At 33.5% G+C, this 22689-nt stretch overlaps 2 protein-coding genes across 5 annotated transcripts; one reads left to right on the forward strand and one right to left on the reverse strand.

Moving 5' to 3' along the window:
• Nucleotides 1–12760: 12760 nt before the first annotated feature.
• On the forward strand, nucleotides 12761–19355 carry LOC109544910. 3 transcript variants are annotated; one of them, XM_019915334.2, is made up of 9 exons: nucleotides 12761–12963; nucleotides 13664–13738; nucleotides 16338–16478; nucleotides 16862–17068; nucleotides 17126–17942; nucleotides 18152–18303; nucleotides 18356–18531; nucleotides 18602–18813; nucleotides 19009–19355. In XM_019915334.2, exons 1-9 carry the CDS (start codon nucleotides 12915–12917, stop codon nucleotides 19337–19339), a joined length of 2160 nt encoding a protein of 719 aa, XP_019770893.1. In that variant the 5' UTR covers nucleotides 12761–12914; the 3' UTR covers nucleotides 19340–19355. The 3 variants fall into 3 exon arrangements, with proteins under 3 accessions (XP_019770893.1, XP_019770894.1, XP_019770895.1); XM_019915335.2 differs by lacking the exon at nucleotides 16338–16478; XM_019915336.2 differs by lacking the exons at nucleotides 16338–16478; nucleotides 16862–17068 and having other exon boundaries at nucleotides 12762–12963; nucleotides 17105–17942.
• Nucleotides 13747–15173, reverse strand: LOC109544912 (alpha-1,3/1,6-mannosyltransferase ALG2). 2 transcript variants are annotated; one of them, XM_019915337.2, is made up of 2 exons: nucleotides 14940–15173; nucleotides 13747–14889 (listed from the first exon to the last, which is right to left on the reverse strand). In XM_019915337.2, the coding sequence occupies exons 1-2, from the start codon at nucleotides 15123–15125 to the stop codon at nucleotides 13798–13800; spliced, it is 1278 nt and encodes a 425-aa protein (XP_019770896.1). In that variant the 5' UTR covers nucleotides 15126–15173; the 3' UTR covers nucleotides 13747–13797. The 2 variants fall into 2 exon arrangements, with proteins under 2 accessions (XP_019770896.1, XP_048525119.1); XM_048669162.1 differs by having other exon boundaries at nucleotides 13747–14882; nucleotides 14940–15014.
• Nucleotides 19356–22689: the final 3334 nt, after the last annotated feature.

The raw sequence follows: 22689 nt of genomic DNA on the forward strand, positions 1-22689 counted from the left end.
TAACAACGTGAGTGAGGAAATTCGAGTAGTTTTGACCCAGAAAGCGAAATTTGAATATCAGACACTTCGGTGCAAGATTATGCCAAAATTCCATGATTTCCGTCTCGTTTTTGCTCATTTCTCGGAGGCAAAATGAGCAAGAAGGCTCATTTGTACATCATTCTAGGCAGAAATAAATGGCCTTTTTAGAAAGTGAACCATCGATAAGGAAATGTTGGCAGGTTTTTCAAGAAATGCTTGAATTCAAGAAGTTTTAGATTTGCGTTGTTTTTTTTGAGTTGCAAAATTCACTTGATCTTGACGCTGCTTTTTTCGAAGTTTCTCAAGAACCATTCGAGCCAGAGAATTCGTTTTGGCATCGTTGGATAGAGAACTGAATAAGGCGGTCGACAAATTCATTAACCCTTTTAATAAATGAATATCGCTTTGAGAAATAATTGAAGTATGCAGGTCAAAAACGCAATTTCCTTTCAAATGTTTTAACAATTTGATCTATCTTCACAACGAACTCTTTAGCAGAAGATTGTAACGATACAGCATATATTTTTACGGAAAATTTTTATGAAAAGCGAACAAGAAATTGCGCTTTTACAACTGTAAACTAATAGCGCTAAATTGAGTCAAATTGTGCCATTTGCGCCTGTGCAACTTGTTTTCGCATTTTTTTCAAATTGTGGAAATCAAAACCGAATAATTAACTTTTATAAATTAGCTGATTGATCAAGCATTACAATGGGGATGAATAGTAGAAATATGTAATAAATTCCTAGAACATTTCGCTGAAAAAATCATGTATACCTAATTTTGAAAATTTCTCGATAAATTCTGATTGGACAATTTAATTTGTCTTCCTTCACTGATTGAACTTCGGCAGGATGAAGAGTTCAAGATGAGTCGATTTAAATATTTAATAAACGTTTGAATCCTGAAACGTTTTTCATTGATCATTGAATCAAAAGCGGCCATCCAATTAATTTAGGTAGCATAAATAATACGATTGAGCATTTGGTTTTAATTTTCACAACGATCCGCCTACAACAGTCCAATGGAAAATTTCCTAGAAACTAGGTAATTCGCGCCTGTTAATGGCCACGATGTCGCAAATCTACCATGATTAATGTCCATTTTCTGCTCATAATAATATACCGGATAAAAATGCGCTAATTTATATTAGACACCGCCGCAGCGCATATTCCAAAGCGATTAATTAATACCGTTGTCTTGCATTTGCGTAACGAAATTAATAAATGCTCGTACTTTACTCACGTGTGAGATATGGCTTTGCAAATTATAATAATGCCGTGTAACTTATAAGATTATTGTTGTTATCTGACTTATTTGTGAGCGCATGTAATGGTATTTGCTATTATTTTGATTTTAATTCGATCATCCATCATCAGCGGAAAACCATATGGGATCAGTGTTGTAATTAGAAGGAATGTTATGAATCACGAACTAGAGCCAAGTAATACACGGTTCGTAAGGCAGGATTTCTTTTATGGCACACGAAGTCTATAATTAGCTATAAATTATATCTGAAATTTTCCCAAATTAACTGTTACAAAATCAGCACTAAGTTTGGAATTAATGGTTTGGCTGGCAAAAATATGAATTCTTATTAAAAAGATGAACGAATTTATTACTTGCTTAAATGAAAGTCTAAACTTTGCATAGAAACACATAGTTACTACCTGAACTTAAAAAAATAAATTATTCGAAAGTTTGAAGGAAAATTACAAATTTAACGCGTGGCTCTAATTATACCTAATTTTTGACTGTGAACCTTTTCTTAGTCGCTAATCGGATGTGAACAATTTTCATATCGACTCAGCTCTGTTCTTCGACAAATTTTAATTAATAAGATTAGTTTAAATCCTGCCCTGTTTTCTTGATCAAAGTTTATATCTTTCTGCTGGCAATATTGGAAGAAGTATACGATGTTATAGTCGCATGTCTGCTGTGTAATTTGGATCTTCAGTCGTCGGTTTATCTAAAGCCATTCCAGAGATGTTGATTTTATTAATAAACGAATAATAAAACACATTTTCCCAGATAACGAAGTCAATTTTGCATAATTTTCAACAACTAGTTTACTTGAATTTTGAAAACTTAATGAAACTCCATCTCAGCAAGTATCGGTTGTATTTCCTAAGCCATTTGAGCGATTCGTCTTTTCATTCAGCTATGCAATATCAGCTTTATAGTAACGCAAGTCCCTTTTAGTAATCACGCTCGTAAATATCAGAAATCATAACCATTACCACCAGACTAATACCTAGTTTCTCAGAATGTAACATTTCACTTACGTGTTTCAAGACTGAAGGTGGATTTATTGAGCTTCGCGACATTATTTTATGCAAATCTTTAGCAGGGAGATTCAGCAGGCGTTAGCCGAGTCAGAAAAGCAATTGAATGAACTTTGAAAATTGTTATTATTGGCTTTCAATTCGTTTTCAAATCTCAAAATAGCTTTAACGCAAAGCGCAGCGAGACCAAATGCAAAGAAACCTGAGATATGCATCACTTTCTTAATGATTTAGCAAATAAATCGATGAAGTGATCAGCCGTGCATGGCTTGTTGACACAATGGACCACAAACCACGAACTCAACAAAGTGAAAAATCCAGTCAAGTATAACTCATCATTACCTGATTTTATGGTACTTTATTAGACACGAGCCGAGCTCAACTTGAAACAGAGTCGTCTCGGACCGTCGAAAATATGCCCGGTAATAAATACATTGGCCATTTTATATGTGCATATTTAATAATCAGATTAAATTCAATCCCAAACTTCAGGACAATTTTATATATTGCGTTTTGTTGCGACATGAAAAATTGATATCCTCAATGGAATAAAAATATTAAGTTTGGCATGTTTATAGGCAAGCTGAATCGAATGGACCTTGCATAAAGGATGGCCTTGTGAACGAACAAGAACAAATTTTAAGGGCTGTTTAAGAAGCGTTTAGGGACATCCAAACAAACTTTTAAAATATTGAGCAAAACATATTAGCTTCGTATAAAAACGCAAAAGCCAAAACAGCTTTTTCAGGTTTTTTGCCTTAAATTTGGGGCACTTGGATAGACAAAAGTGGAGTGGAAAATAGCAAAATTTACGAGTTTCCTGTACGCTGACGATTAATATCAAATGAAGATGGCACAGTCACCGATTCTATAGAAGGCATGTAAGACAGAAAAAAGTGTTCTATTAGGTGTACTTTTATAGGTTTCTTTTGGATCATGCTTGAATCCTTTTTTAACAAAAAAAATGTGTGAATTCTTCAATGTTTAGTCATAATCAGTTGTCAGCATGAAATCAATTTTTCCCCGGATTGCAATTAATGACTTTTCACTCGGCTGAAAAATTGAAGTCAAAAATTTAAAACGCCCGAATACGTGATTGTACGTAAAAGTGATTTTGATTTTGATCCATCAAAAAAGGCATAAATTTATGGAGAAAACAAGAAACCTTACATAAAATAAATTTGATTCGTCACAAATTGCTTTTTTTCAACAAATTGACTTAAAAAATCAGGGAAATTAGCGATTGTTTGGTCATCGTGTTTATTTCAACAATGATATCAAACATTTAATAACAGAGTATGCATCCAGTCCATGCAAATTGAGTTCCACGAATCACTTGGTCATCTGAAGCGCAGTTGATGACGTTTTTAATTTTTTACCCGAAAGCTAAAACAATGACGACATGAATTATTATTCATTCCTCCTGACTCAATAGTGGTTAATATTTAATTGATCTACTTTAATGACTCTATTTATCAATTATATTTGGTTTACAAAATTACCGCTCTGCAATATGACTATTAATAATCATGATCGAATGCATACATCATATCGATTTGGAAGTCACGATCTAAAATTAAGTTGTTTTCCCTTTGCAAAGGAAGTTATTATTTGCCCGATTGGCTATAACCGACGCTTATTGTATATACAGCAGCATGTACCACTTAAAATCACAATCCCCGATACAATAGTTGGTTGGCACTTTATAATCTGAATTTTATTAACTTTTTCGCATTTACATATAAAGTAAACTATTTCAGCAAGTTATTGCCCGATGCAATCCGGGGCCCGCGAAAATTATTGGTCACCATTCCAAACCAGTATGGAGTTAAAAATCTTTTCATTTCGTTGAGACTTTTAGTGCCTATAAAGTGGGGTACTAAACTTTGCGTGCTTCTTGAAACAGTTGTAAAATTATTACTCGCCATGTTTTATATTAACGAATATTTTTTTTCCAAATAAGAGCTGTACTGTCCTCAACTTCAATATCTACAGAATTAATATGGGTGAAAAAGAGTTATGTGGAAGCTCTGGAAGCTGCTTAAATTTGTAAGTATTTCGGTTAACAATTAGCGATTTTGAGGGAATCAAATTAAATGAAAGCGCAAAACTACGAACTATATCGAAATATGTAAATTCGTCGGTTTATTTATATCAGAGGAAAAATCTTTTGAGACACAGCATAATACGACATAAAAGACAAATGAAATTTTATTGAAAACGAAAAAATGCAATGCGAATTCTTCTTATTCTTTGGCAGGGAATAGTTCGATTTTTGGGCTTTACAGAAAAACGACGAGATTGAAAGAAAACAATGTCGAAGGCATGATGTTGGCACAAAAAGGGACAAATTGCATACACAAAAGATATCGGTGGTTAAAAATCGAGAATCGCTCAAAAATCACTACAATGAGCAAAAAAGGCGATTATGATCGGATATGAAGCCGCTGGTGTATTTTTCAATGCCTTTGTTGCATTTCTCGCCTTCGCGAGATAAAGATTATGTAGACTTCGAGGCATTTTAAGATAATTTGATTTTTTTCGAAAAATTGACCTACTTTTAAAAATAAATTTGGACAAATGTCAATATTTCACATTTGAGTTTTTTGAGCTCAATAAATTTCTTTCCACCCAAAAAGCTTTCCAGAATGCCTTTATAGAGTGTATAAGCAAGAAAATATGGTTGGTTAAAGATCGTAACGCTCAAAAATCGCTTACAATGAGCAGAAAATCTCGCTTATTTCGATCTGAAGCTTCTGGCGTGGTTTTCAATTTGCTCATTTCATTTGTCGCATTTGTTAGATAAGAATAAAGCAAAATTTGAAGCATTTTGAGCTAATCAATATTCTGTGGAAAAATCGACCTCTACCCCTGATACTATTATACGCAGAAAATGTCGATTATGTGGAATCTGACGCTTCTAGAGTGTTTTTCAATATGTTCATTGCATTTCCCGCTTTCGTGAAAAGAAAATGATATAAAAGGCGACACATTTTGAGATAATTGCAAATTTTTCAAATAATTTCCGTTTTTATCCGATTTCACATCCGTGTTTTTTTATCTCGAGGGATTGGTTCCAACCCAAGAAGCTCTCCACTAGGCGCATATAAAGTATTGGGCGCTACAATGAGGAAAAAATCGTCGGTGAAATACCGTAAAAAATCGCTTTCAATGAACATAAAATGTCGATTATTTGGGATCTGAAGCTTCTAAAGTGTAAGTCGCAAGCGTGTAAAGTATTTCTGTCTGTAATAAGCAAAAAGATCGTCGGTTAAACTCTCTAAATGTAGGTAAGTGGTCGAGGCCAAGTTTAATATCAGATTGACATCCTGCGCCTCATAAATGTTTAAACGCGTTAACAAAGCATAATGTAACGGATTTCTTACAAGTGCGTTAAAAGTTACTTTTTCATTTCCCGTAATATAGACGAAAAAATTAATCATTGTCAATATTGTTTCATCATTAACCACGAACATGTTATGTATCCGTTTCAAAACCAACAAATATTTAGTTTCGACTTATCGACGTCCGGTATAGTTCTAGTTATAGGTACTTTTTATTAATTTGTTTTCTTAGCCGTCTTGTTGAGTGTTAATACATATTTAACCCTTGTAGATAACAATACTTATTGCCTGTTTACTTTTAGGTGTTATTGACTGAAGTTTACTGTTAGAATATCGCCTGTAACGTTTCCATAATATTGAATCGGTTTAAAACTATTCATGCATGGAGCAATCAAGTAAATGAGAATTAAGTCTCCAAGATAATTGACGAGAATTTCAGTAAATTCTACAGAAAAAGGCAAGAACATTGTCTTTTGTTAGATGACCGTAATTGCTGTAAGATTGATTTAACAATAATTACAATCAGTACTTAGGAGCAAAAAGGTACTTAATCTGCAGTCACTAAATAGATTGTTCTAGGAAAAAAGCAATTTTTTGATTCTGTTACTTATTACTTACTTACACTATATGCTACATAACACGGAAAACTTTTGCTGTCGCTTTAGTGTCTGTAATTATTTAACCACATAATTGAATGAAACCAATTACAGTTGTGCTTACTCATAACCGCATTAATTTCACGGCAAGAAAAATAAGTGTAAAATTGTTTTTGCTGAATGATAAAGCACAAAAAAGCTCTAAACTTTTCTTATATTATACGCCTAAAGTAACAAACCACCAAACTTCTTCATCGACTTTAATAGAATTGCGTGTGTGTGTACGAGTTTAGAAAATTAATTATTTGTTAAAGATTTATGCTAAGGTGGATTGAGATTTAAAAGATAAAAACGAAAGCTCTTTGAAAATTTGCCTAATTATGTGCCAGCCTGTTTTCCAAGCTATTATTGAGTGAATCTTGGAAATTGTAGCTTAAAAAGTGCACGGTCTCATATGCTAAACATATATTATTTAGTAAATCACAGTGTACATTCATACCTGTTTCGATGTGAGATTAAGATTGTGACAAGGCAATTTCCTGTGCTAGATGGAAGCATAAAAGACTAGCGGCCTGACTTCAGATAACTCCGAAACGAGCATTATGTACCGAATTTGGAATTTATAATGGGATCTTATATCCAGCTGCTTATGGTTCTGTTTTCTGGTCTTCATTCACTATAAAATTACGCACTAAGCCACGGTCATAATATTATTTTATTAGCTTCTATAAAGTTTAAGAGATAGACATTGGGCAGGTGGAAAGTAAACTTTCGTTGCTACAAAAAAATATTATTGCAATCTATATCATGTACCTATGTATTTTTATAGTATGATTGGCAACACAAAACCTCCAATTGGGTTTCGAGATAATCTCGCTTTTATGCATTCAATTTGACCGTCTGTTTATCATTAACCAATCAAAATATCGATTCAGGTACAATGCCAAAGTTTCGTATTATAAAGCAAAGAAGGGTTTAATCATATTCATGAGCGTCTGAATGATTTTATCTTGAGCAGAATTAAGATAACGTTCAATATAATCGGATATGTTTGTAGATATAATAGCTCAATATACAGACCTACCAGTCCTACGCGTTTTCTGTCCTTCACTTCCCGTTTGAAGAATGAAAAGAGTTAATCAGTACAGTGGGATGAAAATTTCAGATATTTAGTTAAAACAGCCACAACAAAAACGTTTTTAAGCATAGCCAGCAAAAGGATCGATTTTTATTGAATCTGGATGATGTGCGGATGTGGATAAGGATTAAGGTCAGAGTCTAAACGATAATAAAAACGAATAACAAATGTAGTCAAAACGAAAAAAATTATATTTCATAAATAATGAGTATGTAGCTTTCATTTAGCTTTTAAGAAATATTCTCACTTTGCCTCGTTTTGGAACAGACAGAAAAGTAAAAGTGCTTAGCAATGAATCCTATAAGAGTATGAAAGAGGGAATTTTCACATATTGGGCATTACTGCAACCAAAAAATGAAAGAACAAAATGAAGATATCTAATGACGATAAACAAAAATTTTAAGAATCGTTTTAAAAACTGGACAAATAATATTGTCACCAACACAAGGAATTTCGAAACTGTACAAGATAAAAATTAATGACGCAAAACTAAGAATTGAAGCAAAATGAGTGGTAAAACCGTAAAATAAAAACACATAATTGTGGGCTCACCTTGAATATGTGGATTATTGTGCTGCCATCAGGATAGGTGGGAACAAGAACCTGCCTGGATAGTACAAAATATGTAAAACAACGAAAGATCGAGTGAGAAGACGAAGAATCCAAGTTGACATGAAGATAACACACAAAAAACGAAAGTTTTGCTGGTGCAACAAGAATATCGAGGTTTCATTGAAACTAGTAGACATTTTTTAAACCATTTGCAACCTTCATTTGATGCTTCTGTGATTCATGTGATGAAAATTGCGTTTTCTTATCTTTATTTCTTATAACTTGGTTGCGTTTTCAAAAGTAATTTGCTTAACACAATGTTTAGTCAACTATGCCAATTTTTTCTCATACCACCATTAACTTTGCGGCCTATCAATAATCATAGACAAATCAATTAATATCGGTGGCCTTCTTGCAATCGCTTTGATCATTGACCACATATGTATGTACCAAATGGATTAGTTGGTTTTACACTCGAATGGAGCCATTTGTTTATTAGCGATTTTCATTCGATCAAATGGTTTTACCTTGGTTGTGCGCGATTGTACAATACTATATACATCTCGTGCTCGTTGACCTACACTAGCTGAACAAAACGACATTTTAAATGTAACGGCTGATCACCCGAAAAAATTTCCTCCATTGTATTCTAATAGGTCACTTCCGGTCATTCATTCACAATGCAATCAATTAGGGGACGGTTTTTATAGCCACACATTCAGGTTGCTTTCATTCGAAGCAACAAATCCTATAGAATTCAGAGCTCAAAATGATTTTTTCTGCTTTATTTTAATAGCAAGTCATCAAATCATCATCAAGGCAATCAACATGGAACAAGTGGAGAGAAATTTGAGTTCAAAATAATACGTTTTATACAAGGCGATATCTAGAAAATTTTGTTATTTCAGCTTATGTGTTAATTTTGGAATTAGGTGGAGGTAAGAACGTTGCTCTTAGAATGTAGCAATAGTTTTCGATTATTTTCTTCAAATAGACTCAGATATCAAATAAAAAATTTTGCGTTAATTTGGATTTTTTCGTTTTTGACAAAGTCCACAAATGCCTAACTTTTTCGCAATCCCAGCGATCACGTATACTTATGGTTTTCCATAATGAAGATCATCAAACGGGCGCCGCCCTGTATTATGTCTCTTTATTCTAATATTTTTACTGTTTTGAGTGTTTTGTAATGTTAATAAATACTTCAAAAGTTATTCTCATTTTTTTAGCAATTATATTTACTTTGTGGTGTGATCAGTTTGGTTTCACTTTGCAAATTCTTATTTAACCCAAATAACCCGAATCATTTTTACATCAAACAAGACAATTAAGAAGAAAATTAAACTTTAGGCAAGTATATTGGTAACTTGTCTAAAAATAAGTGATCTGGAGCCAACAGCAGATTAAAATTTTACATTTAACTACACAATTTTATTTATTAAAAAAACCACTTGAAAATCCATTATTTTAGAATTAAACCCTGTAGAACGCGCAACTAAATACACTAATTCAAACCATTATACTCTTTTTGTTCATGAAGCAGCTTCCCATTCATTGCTGTTTTGTTCGAGTTGAGTATCGAGTTTAGTGTACCACAACAGTCACAAATCATGCGACTTCTAATAAACCATTAAAAATTAAACAGCCAGGCGTTTGACGTTTTCATATTGTGCCATCAGCAAGGCATAAATGATAATTTTTAATTATTTCAACAATTGGAATGTCACCGTTCATTATTTAGTACCTTCATACCCAGAAGAGTTAATAAACTAAAAAAATGAAGAAACGCGTTACGGACTCATCATTGCGGACTGAATTAGCATGCCTTGTCTTGTAACTTAGTTAAGTGAATATCCATAAAAGTGCACTAAGAGGTTCTAAGGCTCTGCAATTGCATATGAGGAATAATTGAAATATGTAAATCTATTTGAAGACCAGAAGCATAACTTTCAGTGCGAACAATAAAATTTTAAAATGTAAATGATTCGAAGGCTACTTTTTGGGTTTATTTAAGAAATATGAATAGTCATAAACTTGTGTGCAAAATTCGGTTTAGCTCAATTGCTTCAGTGAAAAAGTGAGTGTATAAAAAAAACACTACAAACTTAAGAAAGCAAGTTTTGAAGCACACAAAATGACCTCAGAAGATGAATAACAGAAAACCTAGAATCCTAAGAGTAAAATTCAATTACGGGAGCAATTGATATATTCGACGAATTTTTAAAGTGAGAAAAAAAAGTGAAAATACTATTAAAACAGACCCGGATAATAATTGTTCATGCAGCAACGTGGATTAAATTATTATTATGATTTACTAGAAAGTTTTCGAGTTAAGCCCAATTACCAATTAATTTCTCTTCGGAATAATGGAAAAATCAGCGTTCCTGCTCATTTTGCTTCCGAGAAATGAGCAAAAACGGAACTAAAATCATGAAATTTTGGCATAATCTTGCACCTAAATGTCTGATATGCAAATTTCGCTTTCTGGGTTAAAACTACTGAAATTTTCTCACTCATGTTGTTATCCCTGGATAGAATTTCCAATTTGCTATACAACGATGCCAAAACGAAATCTGTAGCTTAAATGATTCTTGAGAAACTCCTAAGAAAGCAGCGTCATGTTTGAGTCGATTTTGCAACTCAAAAAAAGACGTAAATCTAAAACTTCTTGAAATCACGACTTTTTTAAGGAAACTGCCAACAACTCCTTATCGATGGTTCACTTTCTAAAAAACCCATTTATTTCTCTCTGGAATGATGAAAAAATTAGCGTTCCTGCTCATTTTGTTTCCGAGAAATGAGCAAAAACGAGACAAAAAACATGAAATTTTGGCATAATCTTGCACCTAAGTGTCTGATATTCAAATTTCGCTTTCTCGGTCAAAACTACTGAAATTTTCTCACTCCTGTTGTTATCCCTGGATAGAATTTCCAATTTTCTATCTAAAGATGCCAAAACGAAATCTGTAGCTTAAATGATTCTTGAGAAACTCCTAAAAAAGCAGCGTCATGTTTGAGTCGATTTTGCAACTCAAATAAAGACGTAAATCTAAAACTTCTTGAAATCAAGACTTTTTTAAGGAAACTGCCAACAATTCCTTATCGATGGTTCACTTTCTAAAAACCCCATTTATTTCTCTCTGGAATGATGAAAAAATAAGCGTTCCTGCTCATTTTGCTTCCGAGAAATGGGCAAAAACGGGACGAATAACATGAAATTTTAGCATAATGTTGCACCTAAGAGCCTGATATTCAAATTTCGCTTTGTAAGAGTAGTAAATTAATAAAATTGCGGAAATATTTTCTTCAAGTACAGTTTTGCGTTTGAATTCACGGTAGTACGTTCGGAAGCAACAATTTTAAGATATCTTTTGCGTCCAATACTACGGTTATTTTATAACATTGTCCATTTTTTTTAGACCCCGAATACTGTACTAATTTGAAGGAGTTTATAAAGGAAGAAATTATTTTCAGACACGAATTTTTTAAATTTTTTTTAAGTCCTTTTAAATATACAAAATGCTCCAAAATTATTCCAAAACTGTCTTCAAGTTTAAAATTTTAAATGTAACCCCACATTTTTTATGGGATTTATAGATTCTACGTAAAATCTAGTAGTAGATTCTACGTAAAATCTAGTAAATTCTAGTAGAATAGTATTTTTCATGCAATTTATGTCGATATTCACCTCTTGTTTGTTATAAAGTGGTGGAAAATAATAATTTTCGGCTACTCTTCTACAACTAATAATTTCAAACTAACTAACGTAAATTCGTGGTAATTAATTTTCAAATCCCAGTGCAGTGGAAAAATTTGCAAATGAATTGTAAATAACGAACAATTCCTTAATTAAACATAAATAAGAAAATCTGCTATAGCAAGCGGAAATTATAAAAGCCCACTCAATTGTCATTTTTACCGCCATAACGGACCATCGAGTCAAGTTAATTGGCATCACGCTCTCAAGAATAATTCCGAACAAAAATATTTTTACAGTAATAATAATTATAAAATGTCATAGTAATATTGTAACAAAGACAGCGAAAGCAGAATAGACGTCTTAATCACATGTTATTAAGATTCCTTTTGCGGAAAATGGAATCACCTTTGAACTGATTTAATTATAGGAAAAGGTAGAAATAAAATGTAGTTACCTTTGGAAGGTGCCTATTTTCTTGACGGCCAATCATACAAGGCGTTAATCTCTTTAAGTAGATAGAGTGGTGAAATACTGAAGCAGTTATAATTGGAAACAAATGTATAGGAAATGCACGAATCATTGACGGTCAATGATAATAAGAAATGAATGAACGTGTTGGTGTTATGCCGGTATAATTTATTAACCAATCAGCCGGCCAAATTCTTCCACTTTCGATGAGGAATATTTTATACATTCAACTAGTGGAATTAGCAAATAATTAGTTACACACGTGAATTGATCTGAGCGCATTTAGGAATTCATGTTTTACCGAAGAGTATTTTATAATATCCTCCAGCAAATTGTTATTGGATTGCAAAATGGATCAACATAAATTGATGAAAATTGATTAAAATAATCAAAAAGCTGCGTAGATTGTGGAGTTGCAGCATAAAAATTCGACACATTAAAATATTAATTAATCACAAAAATGTATACTTTAAAAACCGAAAAAGCAAGTCGAAGTAAATTTATTTAATTCATACAATATTTCTCAAGATTTAGAACAGAGTATTGATTTTGAAGTCGAGGAAAACTTTTCATATTTCCAATCATTAAGGTGAAATTCACCTATTTTTATTGAATTTTACTCAATTAAAAGTTATGGTGGGTTTAGTGTTCCTTGACACATTTGTAATAACACTAATAATTCGTGTCAATGTGTCAAGTAATGCTTTGGTAATTTTTGTCCTTTTGCATGGTTTAGTATAATCGTCGCAATTTTTCCACTTTTAAACAAAATTATTTATTTAATTTAGTTTCCACTTTATATGATTAATCATGAGTAGTGACTGCTGCGGAGAAGTACAAACTGTTGACCTTCTACACGGTAAGTACAAGGAAATTTATTTAATTTTCATAACTAGTTTCAATCGCTATTTGATTAAGCTTCAAACCGATTGAACCAACCAAGTTCCAGTAGGCAGTCGGCTAGACAAAACAAGTAAATTAGACTATAGTTGTGGTTGAAAAGTTTTTATAGTATGGGAAGCGCATCGAAACCATCTCAGTTATTTATTGAAACTTCAAATTTTTATTTTCCAGGTATTCTTCCTAATATCACGCCCTTTTCATTGACGGGTTCTTTTTCCAAGATTCCAGATTCCAGATTCCTCAACCAAGAGCTAATTTTTTTAAGCATTTTCCCTTCTATTCTCCTTACATAACTGCCTTTGAGATTAAGTTTTGGATTTCTCCAACTTCCAAGTTTCCCCCATTCCTGCTGATTCATTTTAAATCCAGATTCAAAAAGTTCTTCAATCTGCATTAAAGCTTCAAATGTATTAACGACAGAACTAAATTTTACTCATTTTTTGAGCCGGGAATTGCCTCAATTCATCAGGGGATATTTGTATGTTTCGACTTTCTACAATTTTCTTAGTAGTACCAGGTAAGCCTGAGTAAACTTTTATGTTTCTGACGATTTCTTAAAGCAAATTTAGAATAGTACGCAGGGTAAAAATACATTTTAAACTTGAAAGTTTTAGAAGCAACATAAATGAATGATTTGTTTCCTTCTTTTTGTACAGATCAAATTTCCAGCAACATCATTGAGGATGACAGTAATACATCTGAAGAGCTGCCCAACGACATAAGATTACAAGGTAACAAATCCATGTTCCCAAAGTAGTTTATTAGTCAGTCACATTATTTAAATAAAAGTTCACGCCTCTTTGGCTTTCAAAGTTTTGATGGAAGGAGCTGCTTCGATACCGTGCTTGAATGTAATCTCAGATAATTTGCTGCAGAAACTTTTAAACGAGTAATTCTTCTGGAAAACCTCCTTGGCCACATCGCCTATAAATGATTGTAAATGAGGACTCATCATGAGTTTCCTCAAAACTTGCGCCATTGCATTGGGATCGGGTTCAGTCGTAATTCCGGAAACTTTGTTCTGAAGCAATTGAGGTGCAATTCCTTTCGTTGTTGCCACTATGGGTTTTCCTAAACTCATGGCTTTTAAAATAAAGTCCGCCTGTAGATCGGACTTAGATGGATGAATTGCGACGGCCGCCCCCATAATCAGGGTTTTTTCGTGAATTATTGGCAGCTTATTGAGAAAGCTCACTTGCGAGGCGCATTTTCTCTCTTTGGTTGTAGAGACCATTTCTTGGTAATACAGTTTCTCCTCCAGAGTTTTACAATTTCCCGCAATTACTAGTTGAAAGCATTTAGTGGTTTCTATGTCAGCAATGAGTTGAAGTAGTATTTCAAACGCATTTAAAGCCAACTTGAAGTTGGTGGATCTTTTGTACTTTCCTATGGAAAGGAACACAACCGTGTTGTCCATTAAGTCTGGAATGATTCGTTGAATTTTGATGCCATCTTCATTCCAAAGCCCAATATCAATTGCAGGATAAATAATAACTGGTTCCTTAGCTACTGCTGGAAAAGACCTTTTAAATACTTCAGCAAATCCGTCAGATTCAACAACAATTTCATCGGCCAGTTTTATAAATTTTGCTTCCAGCAGTGATGGACTGTATGTGGAATGTTCGCAAAAATCTGCCTGGTTTCTAAGCTGCTCAAATGATTCCACATAAAGCAGTCGATTATGTGTGAAGAGATTCAAAATGTATAAAGCTATAATGCTGGTGTCCAGTATAATTAGGTTGGATGCATTCTTTTGTCGAGAAAATACCATTCTTAGGGCCAAACATATTGACTTTAATATCGACATTTTTCCACGGAAAATTCCAAATAGGCTATTTGGGATCCACCAGCCAGAATATCTAATTTTTATTTTATCTAAAAACTGTATTCAATTTTAAATGGGGATATATTTCGTGAAAATAAACTGTCTACCTTAAAGTCGTCGATAGTTTCACTTCTGTTATACTGGGAAGTGTACAGCACAACTTTATGGCCCATTTGGTGATAGGCTAAAGCCAAATTCAACAGGAATCGGTCGCATTTTCGTTTCGCCAATTTTTCATGCAGAAATATGATTTGACTGATATCAGGGGGTGAAGGATGAATTTGATCTTGCATTTTCACAAAAATTACTCAATTTTGATAGACTTCATTCTGAACTGTAACATTGTCTGAATGACATTGTAATACATTTATGATATAATTTATTAGGAAGTTAACAACTTGTATACATATGTGGGAGTCTGCTGAAAATTGTGCAAGAAAATCGCTCTTTTTTCAATGTAAATTTAATGCTTAACTATTTTAATAATCACCCAATTTGGCAAATTTTCAATTTATTGGGAAACAGTTTTTCGAAAAAACAACCTTTTGGAAAATTGAAAAGGAGTGCAAAACTTAAGTTAAGAGAGTTTAAAGATAGCATAAACAATTTTTAGGCAAACTTCAGATAGATTTAAGTTCTAATAATGCATTTTTGAACCAGAAAATCGCGATTTTTGTTGGTAAATATTTTACGCTTTTAATTTTGACCCGATTTTAATCTTTATTTGGAAACGAGCAGTTTTTCCTAAACCTCACCCTTTGGAAAATGAAATGGGTTGGAAAGTTATGAGGGTTTTCAAGTCAATTTTGCAACCAAAATATTATTAAAACACTCTATGAATTCCCAGAAATTTAAGAGAAAAAACCTGCATTTTTTGACAAAAATATTGTTTTTGCTGTGGAAACTTCCGCTATAACTCTCTACTTACTCTTTTTTTTAATTGAGGATTTTAAGGTTTTGACGATTTAAAGTTTGAAATAAGAAATTTAATAATTTCTCAATACATTAAAGTCGCAAATCCAAATTTTTGGAAAAAACTGAGTCCTTGAATTTTGCCTGCATAACTCTGTTGTGAATGCGATTTAGAAGTATTTTCCAATCAACATTTTCGCACAACTCTGTTAAGATTTGTAAACTTGAACATTTGTTGGAACGAATACGATTTTCTCTAAAAACCATCATTTGGAAAATTTAAATATTAATAGTTATGAAGGTTTCAATTCCGAATGGGCATTTTTTCAAGTAAAATATTATTAATGTTTTCATTGTTGGTGGATTTCCAGTGCATTTACGGTCGAAAACACCCATTTTTAAAAGAAAAATAAATGTTTTGAATGTGGAAATTGTCTGCATAACTGTTAATACTGGGCCCATTTCGAAATTTTAAAATTTTCTGAAAAGCACAAAATTTTCTCAAAAAAATGTAGAGACTCGAAATCGGTGGGGAACTCAGAAGTTATGATAATTTGAAAGTTTTAAATATTTTACCACTCACTTCAATGCAGATATCGAAGAACAGTTGGAAAAAGCGGAATCGAGGTGCAATAATCTGAAAAATCAGTTGGATTACATGAAACAAATTTATGGATCTAATCGAATTGAACCGACAAAAAACCGAAAGATTTCTCATGCCAAAAAATTAGCAGGTAGTTGGATTAGCTGTTCATTTCGCAAATGCTTTTTAACCCTGTTAGTGCTGCGCAAAAAACTGAAAATGTTAATAGAGAATCGCGCTAGATAATATTTTTTTAGAAAAGTCACGATAAACATTTTGCTCATAGAAAATGATTACAAAATTTCTAAAACTAATAAGTGGACAAATTCAGTTTAAATTTGCAACAGTGTTTACTGTGAAAAGCGATGAATTCTTGAAAATTAAATTTTCATGGTTTATGTAAGAAGATAAGAAGCTCCTCAACCCCATCTCGTTGGTCGGCGCTAAAAAGGTTAAAAATTATTTAAAAAAATTACCAAAATAATTCATAGATGGGCATTTATACATACTTATATTGCATCATTTTCGTATTAGATGACAAGGAAACTATTAATGATACAACCACAATTATTGCGGACATCCGACAAACATCTGACCATATTGAAACAGACAATACTGGAGCTGCCGTTAAAACGATTAACAATATTCTAAATGGAATCACGAATTCTGTGAACCGCCTATCGGAGATTCACTCCCAATTAACATCTCCACAAATTAAAATGTCCACTGCTGTATCTACAAGTAAGCACTTTTATCCCGTTTTATTTTCCGTTTCAGTAAAAAGCAATTGCTTTCTAGAAGAAGAGTTGGGAAGCATCAAATTTGTAGGTATTGTGCCAGAACTAAAAATAGAAAGTACCAATATCTTGACGCCGAAAACCAGAGGACAAAAACGGAAAGCCGCCAAGAGCATCAAAACTCCTATTCAACATTCACTTAAACAGCCAGCACGAATTGAGAAGAAAACGAGATCAGTTATAGCAAGATCCAATACAGGCTTGGAGAACAAGTCTTCGACAATCATCAGAAGTCGCTATCTAAGTAAATTAAATTCGAAAAACAATAACTTGGTGGAAATTTACCACAACAAGGCGGTGAAAAACAGCGACTCTGATGAGAGCAACTTGAAGAAATCCAGACAACACGATCGAGCTAAATCGGAAATGGTTGAAAACGATATACCGCCGCTAAACATCCAGGCTGCAAATGCAGGCAAAAGCCAGCAATATGATCAATCAGCCAAGAGCGATTCAGCCTGTCCAAACGGATTTAGAAACTCATTTTCCTGCGATCCGCCTCATGTGCCCAGAACCACCATTAGCTGTTGCTATAGCAGAAACTACGAACTTCCAACAGTTGCTTCCAAGATGAAACAAGTGGCGAAAAGTTATCTGGGCACGCTCAATTTGAAATCGATCCCATTTTGTGCGGCTATTTCAACCACTCAGAGTCACAATATCGGGATCAACATACAGCAAGTCATGAATATTATTAAAAATAGACAACCGATCCATGGAATATCGCCCACGTTGGCTCATAACATCGGTTTAGCTGCCGAAAAATTAAACAGTAAACCGTTCTCAGCTTTGGTTTCATCTATAAATTCCAAGATTTCGTAAGTAAATATTCTGCGATTGATTCTTAAGCACTGTGTATGTAAAAGCTTAGATAGTTTCGCTGGATTCCAACTCTAATCTATAAGCTCCATACTTGTAGAAGGGTTGCTTATTAATATCGGAATATTCAGTCCTAATGCTTTTCTAAATGAGTCACTTGTTCTGTTTTTGCAGAGAATGCAATTTTCAGGTTTCTTCAATTTTTCAGGCATGCTGTATCCAAATGTCCCTTATCGAACACATTTTTAAATATGCAACAGTTACAAGAGCAAGCGAAAAACATAGTTGAAGAAACCATCGAAGAAGGAGAGGAGGAAGAAGCAAGTGAATCTCCCCAAACCCACACGATGATAATAACTGGTAAATTACTATAAATAATGATGAAATCAAGTGATCGGTAAATCATCTATAGGGCCTTCGGGTGACATGGAAATCGAAACGAAAAATGTTCCAAATTGGAAAGTTGACAAAAGTAATGCGAGTGAGCAGTGCACTTGCATTTCTCAGCCCGGAATAGGATTTCAACAAATAGCCAATAGATATCAAAGAAATATCCGTACTATAACGGAAAACAGCTTAAACACCCAGGTCAGGTGCAAACTAAACTAATCATGTTTGTTTCTGAGCTGATTGTTCAATTGGGAGAACCAATTTTTAGAATGTCGAAAACCAGCTGAAGAAACGACTACGACGGTACAAAATAACCAAAACCAGCTTTATACCAAAAGAATCCAAGGTTCAAGAAAGCCAAGTTCAAACAGCCACAACCGTTAATCAGGAATGTCAAAAGGAAAGTACCCTAAGAGGAAGAGAGAAAAATCTGAAAGAAGTTCTAGCAAATTTGCATCACGATTTTGACTCCTTAAACAAGTACGTTGCGCATACGACGCTTTTTTTTATAAGTAGGATTTATCATCGCCAAATGTGCTTATCGCATTTGAAATTTGCCATCCTAAACATGGAATAACTTTAGTTTTAAGGAAGTAGCGTAGCACGTTTAAATGGTTTTAACTAAGGCATGTTTGATATTCAAGCTTACACACTTTGGATGTACATGATTTGCAGGAGATACGAAGATCTGTCCCAAATAAATCAAAGCGACGGAGATGACACGACAATAAAAGAACTAGAACGACTAGAAGTGGAGCTGAACAAGAAAGAAGAGGAAATAACAATGGTGATGACTCTCTACAAAGAAGTGCTTGCTTTGAAGCAACAAATCCAGCAGCTACGAGACAAACGGAGCGAATCCAGTTTGCCATCTAAAGCGACGAAGGAAACGAAAATCAAGTTCAAAGAGTACAATAATCCGGAAGCAGCGTTTCATCTAACAAAACTGTTAAAACAGATTCAGCATTATCAGTCAAGATACAGATCAAATTTAAGTCAAGAATAAATAGCGATTATATGTATGATTGTTTGCTCGCTTTTTTCGTTCAAAAGTTCCCGTCCAGGCACCATTTAAGCAACTAATGTTAAATGCATCATCGTCAATAATTAAAAATTTTTATTTAAGACCCAGGAAAGCAGGGATTTTTACTGTTGACGCGACAAGAAGGAAAATGTACAATCACTGCAAATACGTTTCAATGTAACAATGTTTTTGTTTTGCAAGTTCTCTAAATTTTCTTGGTCAGAATTCTCCAAAGCAGATCAGAAAATGCGTCGTTATTTACATGTAAATGGCGTTCCAAACATGGAAACTTGTTTAAGTTTGGAACAACGTTTGAATCTGACGATTGTGGTTTTTTCAGACATCAGACATCAGTTTTTTTCAGATAGCGAAATTTGCTGGGCATAATTGTTTAAGAAAATTACCTCACTTGAAACCTTATGTGAAAATAGAGGCATGTTTCTTGAGAGAAAAATTCAGAACACCAATAATTTTCCAAATATTAAAAAATTAAGAGCTTGCTTTGAATTGACTTTCTCAAGCCGTTTTAAGAATTTTATTTTCGACCGATTTTACTTTTCTTATACTACAGATGAAACATCGAAGTTTACTAACCATGTACAAAAAAATTTCAAAGCCAAACATCGTTTTAACCTTCTGATGGCGATTATTCCAAGCTTCAAGTATTCTTTTGAAGAGGAAAGCCCTAGCAGGTCTTGAGCATTTTTTCTCTGGAATGCTCAATAGGCGCAACAAAAAAAATAAATTTTGCTCGCATTTTTGCTTGATGTGGCAACATTTTTTACTTTAATCGCCTTTTCTGGTATATGATAATTAATAATTTTATGAATTAAAGTGAATTCACGTAAATTCTCAAGAGTGCTGAACATAGGGCAATTAAATTGTAATCAGGCCTCACTGAAACGTGTATTAATTTGACCAAAAAACAAAATATGGGTCGTAAATTAAAGCAAAGATAAACATCAGCACATGATTTTAACTAAATGAATCGTCTAGCCAAACTTTTAACTAGGGGTAGAAGCGGCCGCGTGTCATCGTTTAGCGCCAAAGTAACCTCACATCACCCTATTAAGAGGGGTCAAAGAGGGACATTTTCACCTTTTCGACCCTCTAATAATGGACACGAGCTGGTCGCGTGCAGGACAGACGGTATGCATCAATCTACATTAAGACTAAAAGCTTTCTTAATGAATTAGGACCACAAAATGTTGAGGGCAAATAGATGGCGGCTGCTTTGTGGGAAATGTAAACGAATCTTTTGCTTTAAAATTAAAACGTTGATGATTCATTTCGAATGGAAATGCAAATGTACCCACTCATTAACGTGGAAGCGCCAACGCTCAGCATAGCGGAAATACACATTTAGAAAAAGTCGAATGCTTAATTGTGCGTGAGACTAGCAAACTTTACTAGGTACTATAATTATTTTCATTGCATTATCGAATGTTTATTCTTTGTTGTTGTGTGATTGCTGTCCCCATTCGACTTAAGATGTGACTACTTATACTAACAACACTTAATTTAAAGATAATGTTTCTTTGTTTCAAAATTGTTTTTGAATCACATTAACAGAAATATGTCATTGCTTGTGTACGCATCAATTCGAGGTTATGATTACAGCAAAGTTGAATTAACCGTTTATTCTTATCTAATTTATTGTCACTTTCTCTATTTTTCCATGGTTACCGAATTTTTTGATAATTACAAAGCAACAGGTTTTTACATAATGTTAATTAGGCAGATTACCTTGAAAAACGTTGTTGCCACTCTTCTGATATAGCTTTTTGCAAATTTCTCAGTTTAAAAATATATATTTTTTTGCAGTTTTCCTGTACTTCTAAAACATCCCCGGACCAAACCTCCAGAGAAATGGCGACAATTTTGAATCACACTGAATAATTTAATTTTAAACAATTTTTTTGTCCGATTGTTCGGTCTGTTGTTTACTGTTTTAACATAATTTCATAAGGCAAAATCGCCTATTTTTACGAAAATAACTCAGGACCAATAGAATAGGAAAAAGGCAAATAGAATATAATGAAAAAATAACAAGAATTACTCAAAAAGAAAAAATATCCTAAGCAATTATCGAAAAAAAACGTCCATATATCATCACCCACCTGTCTGTCTGCGACAGAAAATCAATTTCCATTAAAGTAATGTGGGGAATTAAATCTGAATGTATGCATTTTTATTTGCATGTGCAAATAATTGTCACCCAGCCGAAGAAAATTACAGGGCAGAATACGGTTGTGTCATCAATGGTAGAAAGACTGATAATTTGTGGTTAGAGACCTCACGGGACTTTCCTGCAGATTACTGTTATTTGCTCTTCGATAAAAGTACCAATTACTCGGAGTAATTGATACCATTCACACTTGGATTTCAGAATAATTATTGCCTTCTTAGATGACTTTGCTGACAAAATCATCTCGATGAAGATGTTCTGTCCCTGAACGTATGTTTTCCCTTTTCCCAGTTTGCATCTCATCATACAAAAACGCGAAAAGGGAGTTTTGATTTTGACGATTTCAGACTTCAAATGCTCACCCACAAAAAAAAAATCCAAAGGCATAAGATCAGGAAATCTAGACGGCCATTCTGTCGTTCCTCTCCTTATACGATTTTCTTTCGTATATTATTTAATATACGACTTCTGCATTCTTACGTATATTATTTAATATACGGCTTCTACACAAGATAATACAATCTCCATTAATCGAAAGTTTAATTGTTTCGTCTGTTATTATCGCCATAATACTTTTTTGAGTTTTAGTTTAGTTTTGTCTTCAGGTTGCTGTCAATTTGCAGCGACGAAATTAAGACAGAAGATTTTTTCCCCAACAACCCTAATTTTGAGTCACTTTAAACGAAAACTTCCATAGATCTCAAGTAATTTATGTGCAGCCAAACATGTTTTATTATTCTTTTATCTACGCATTTACCTCCAGCTCCACTCTCTACTATTTAAAAAAAATTATCTACGATATTCAGTAGGTTTATTGACATGCCAAAATTCTGATGAGTCACATCGGATTAGAGAGTGAAGAGAAATAAAAAAATTTCAACAAATTTTATGTTTTGTATCAACTTTACATATTTACGTGATGTAATTCATCTACAGTTTCAGAATATTAAACAGTCTGACTCATAAAAACATTTTGCGGTTTAAAAGGCTCTTGCTCTTCTATAAGGCCACATTTACCAAGCAGAAATTGTAAAATTGTACACTAGAGTTGAATTTATTCAAATTTAAACCCAGAAACTTATCACATAAAGAATATGCAAAATATTAAATATTGAAATTTCCCATCTCCATCGAAACACACAAT

Source organism: Dendroctonus ponderosae, unplaced genomic scaffold (genome assembly GCF_020466585.1).
Source record: "Dendroctonus ponderosae isolate FM_Combo_2020 unplaced genomic scaffold, Dpon_F_20191213v2 Dpon_F_20191213_8, whole genome shotgun sequence".
Classification (NCBI taxonomy): Eukaryota; Metazoa; Arthropoda; class Insecta; order Coleoptera; family Curculionidae; genus Dendroctonus; species Dendroctonus ponderosae.

Excerpts from the sequence above, each read along its gene's own strand:
- LOC109544912 (XM_019915337.2), bottom strand. The coding sequence starts at position 15,125 with ATGCAAGATCAAATTCATCCTTCACCCCCTGATATCAGTCAAATCATA. Across the intron at positions 14,890-14,939 it reads AAACTATCGACGACTTTAAG|TTTTTAGATAAAATAAAAAT; the intron begins GTAGACAGTTTA and ends AATTGAATACAG.
- LOC109544910 (XM_019915334.2), top strand. The coding sequence starts at position 12,915 with ATGAGTAGTGACTGCTGCGGAGAAGTACAAACTGTTGACCTTCTACAC. Across the intron at positions 18,304-18,355 it reads CCACACGATGATAATAACTG|GGCCTTCGGGTGACATGGAA; the intron begins GTAAATTACTAT and ends AATCATCTATAG. Across the intron at positions 18,814-19,008 it reads GATTTTGACTCCTTAAACAA|GAGATACGAAGATCTGTCCC; the intron begins GTACGTTGCGCA and ends CATGATTTGCAG.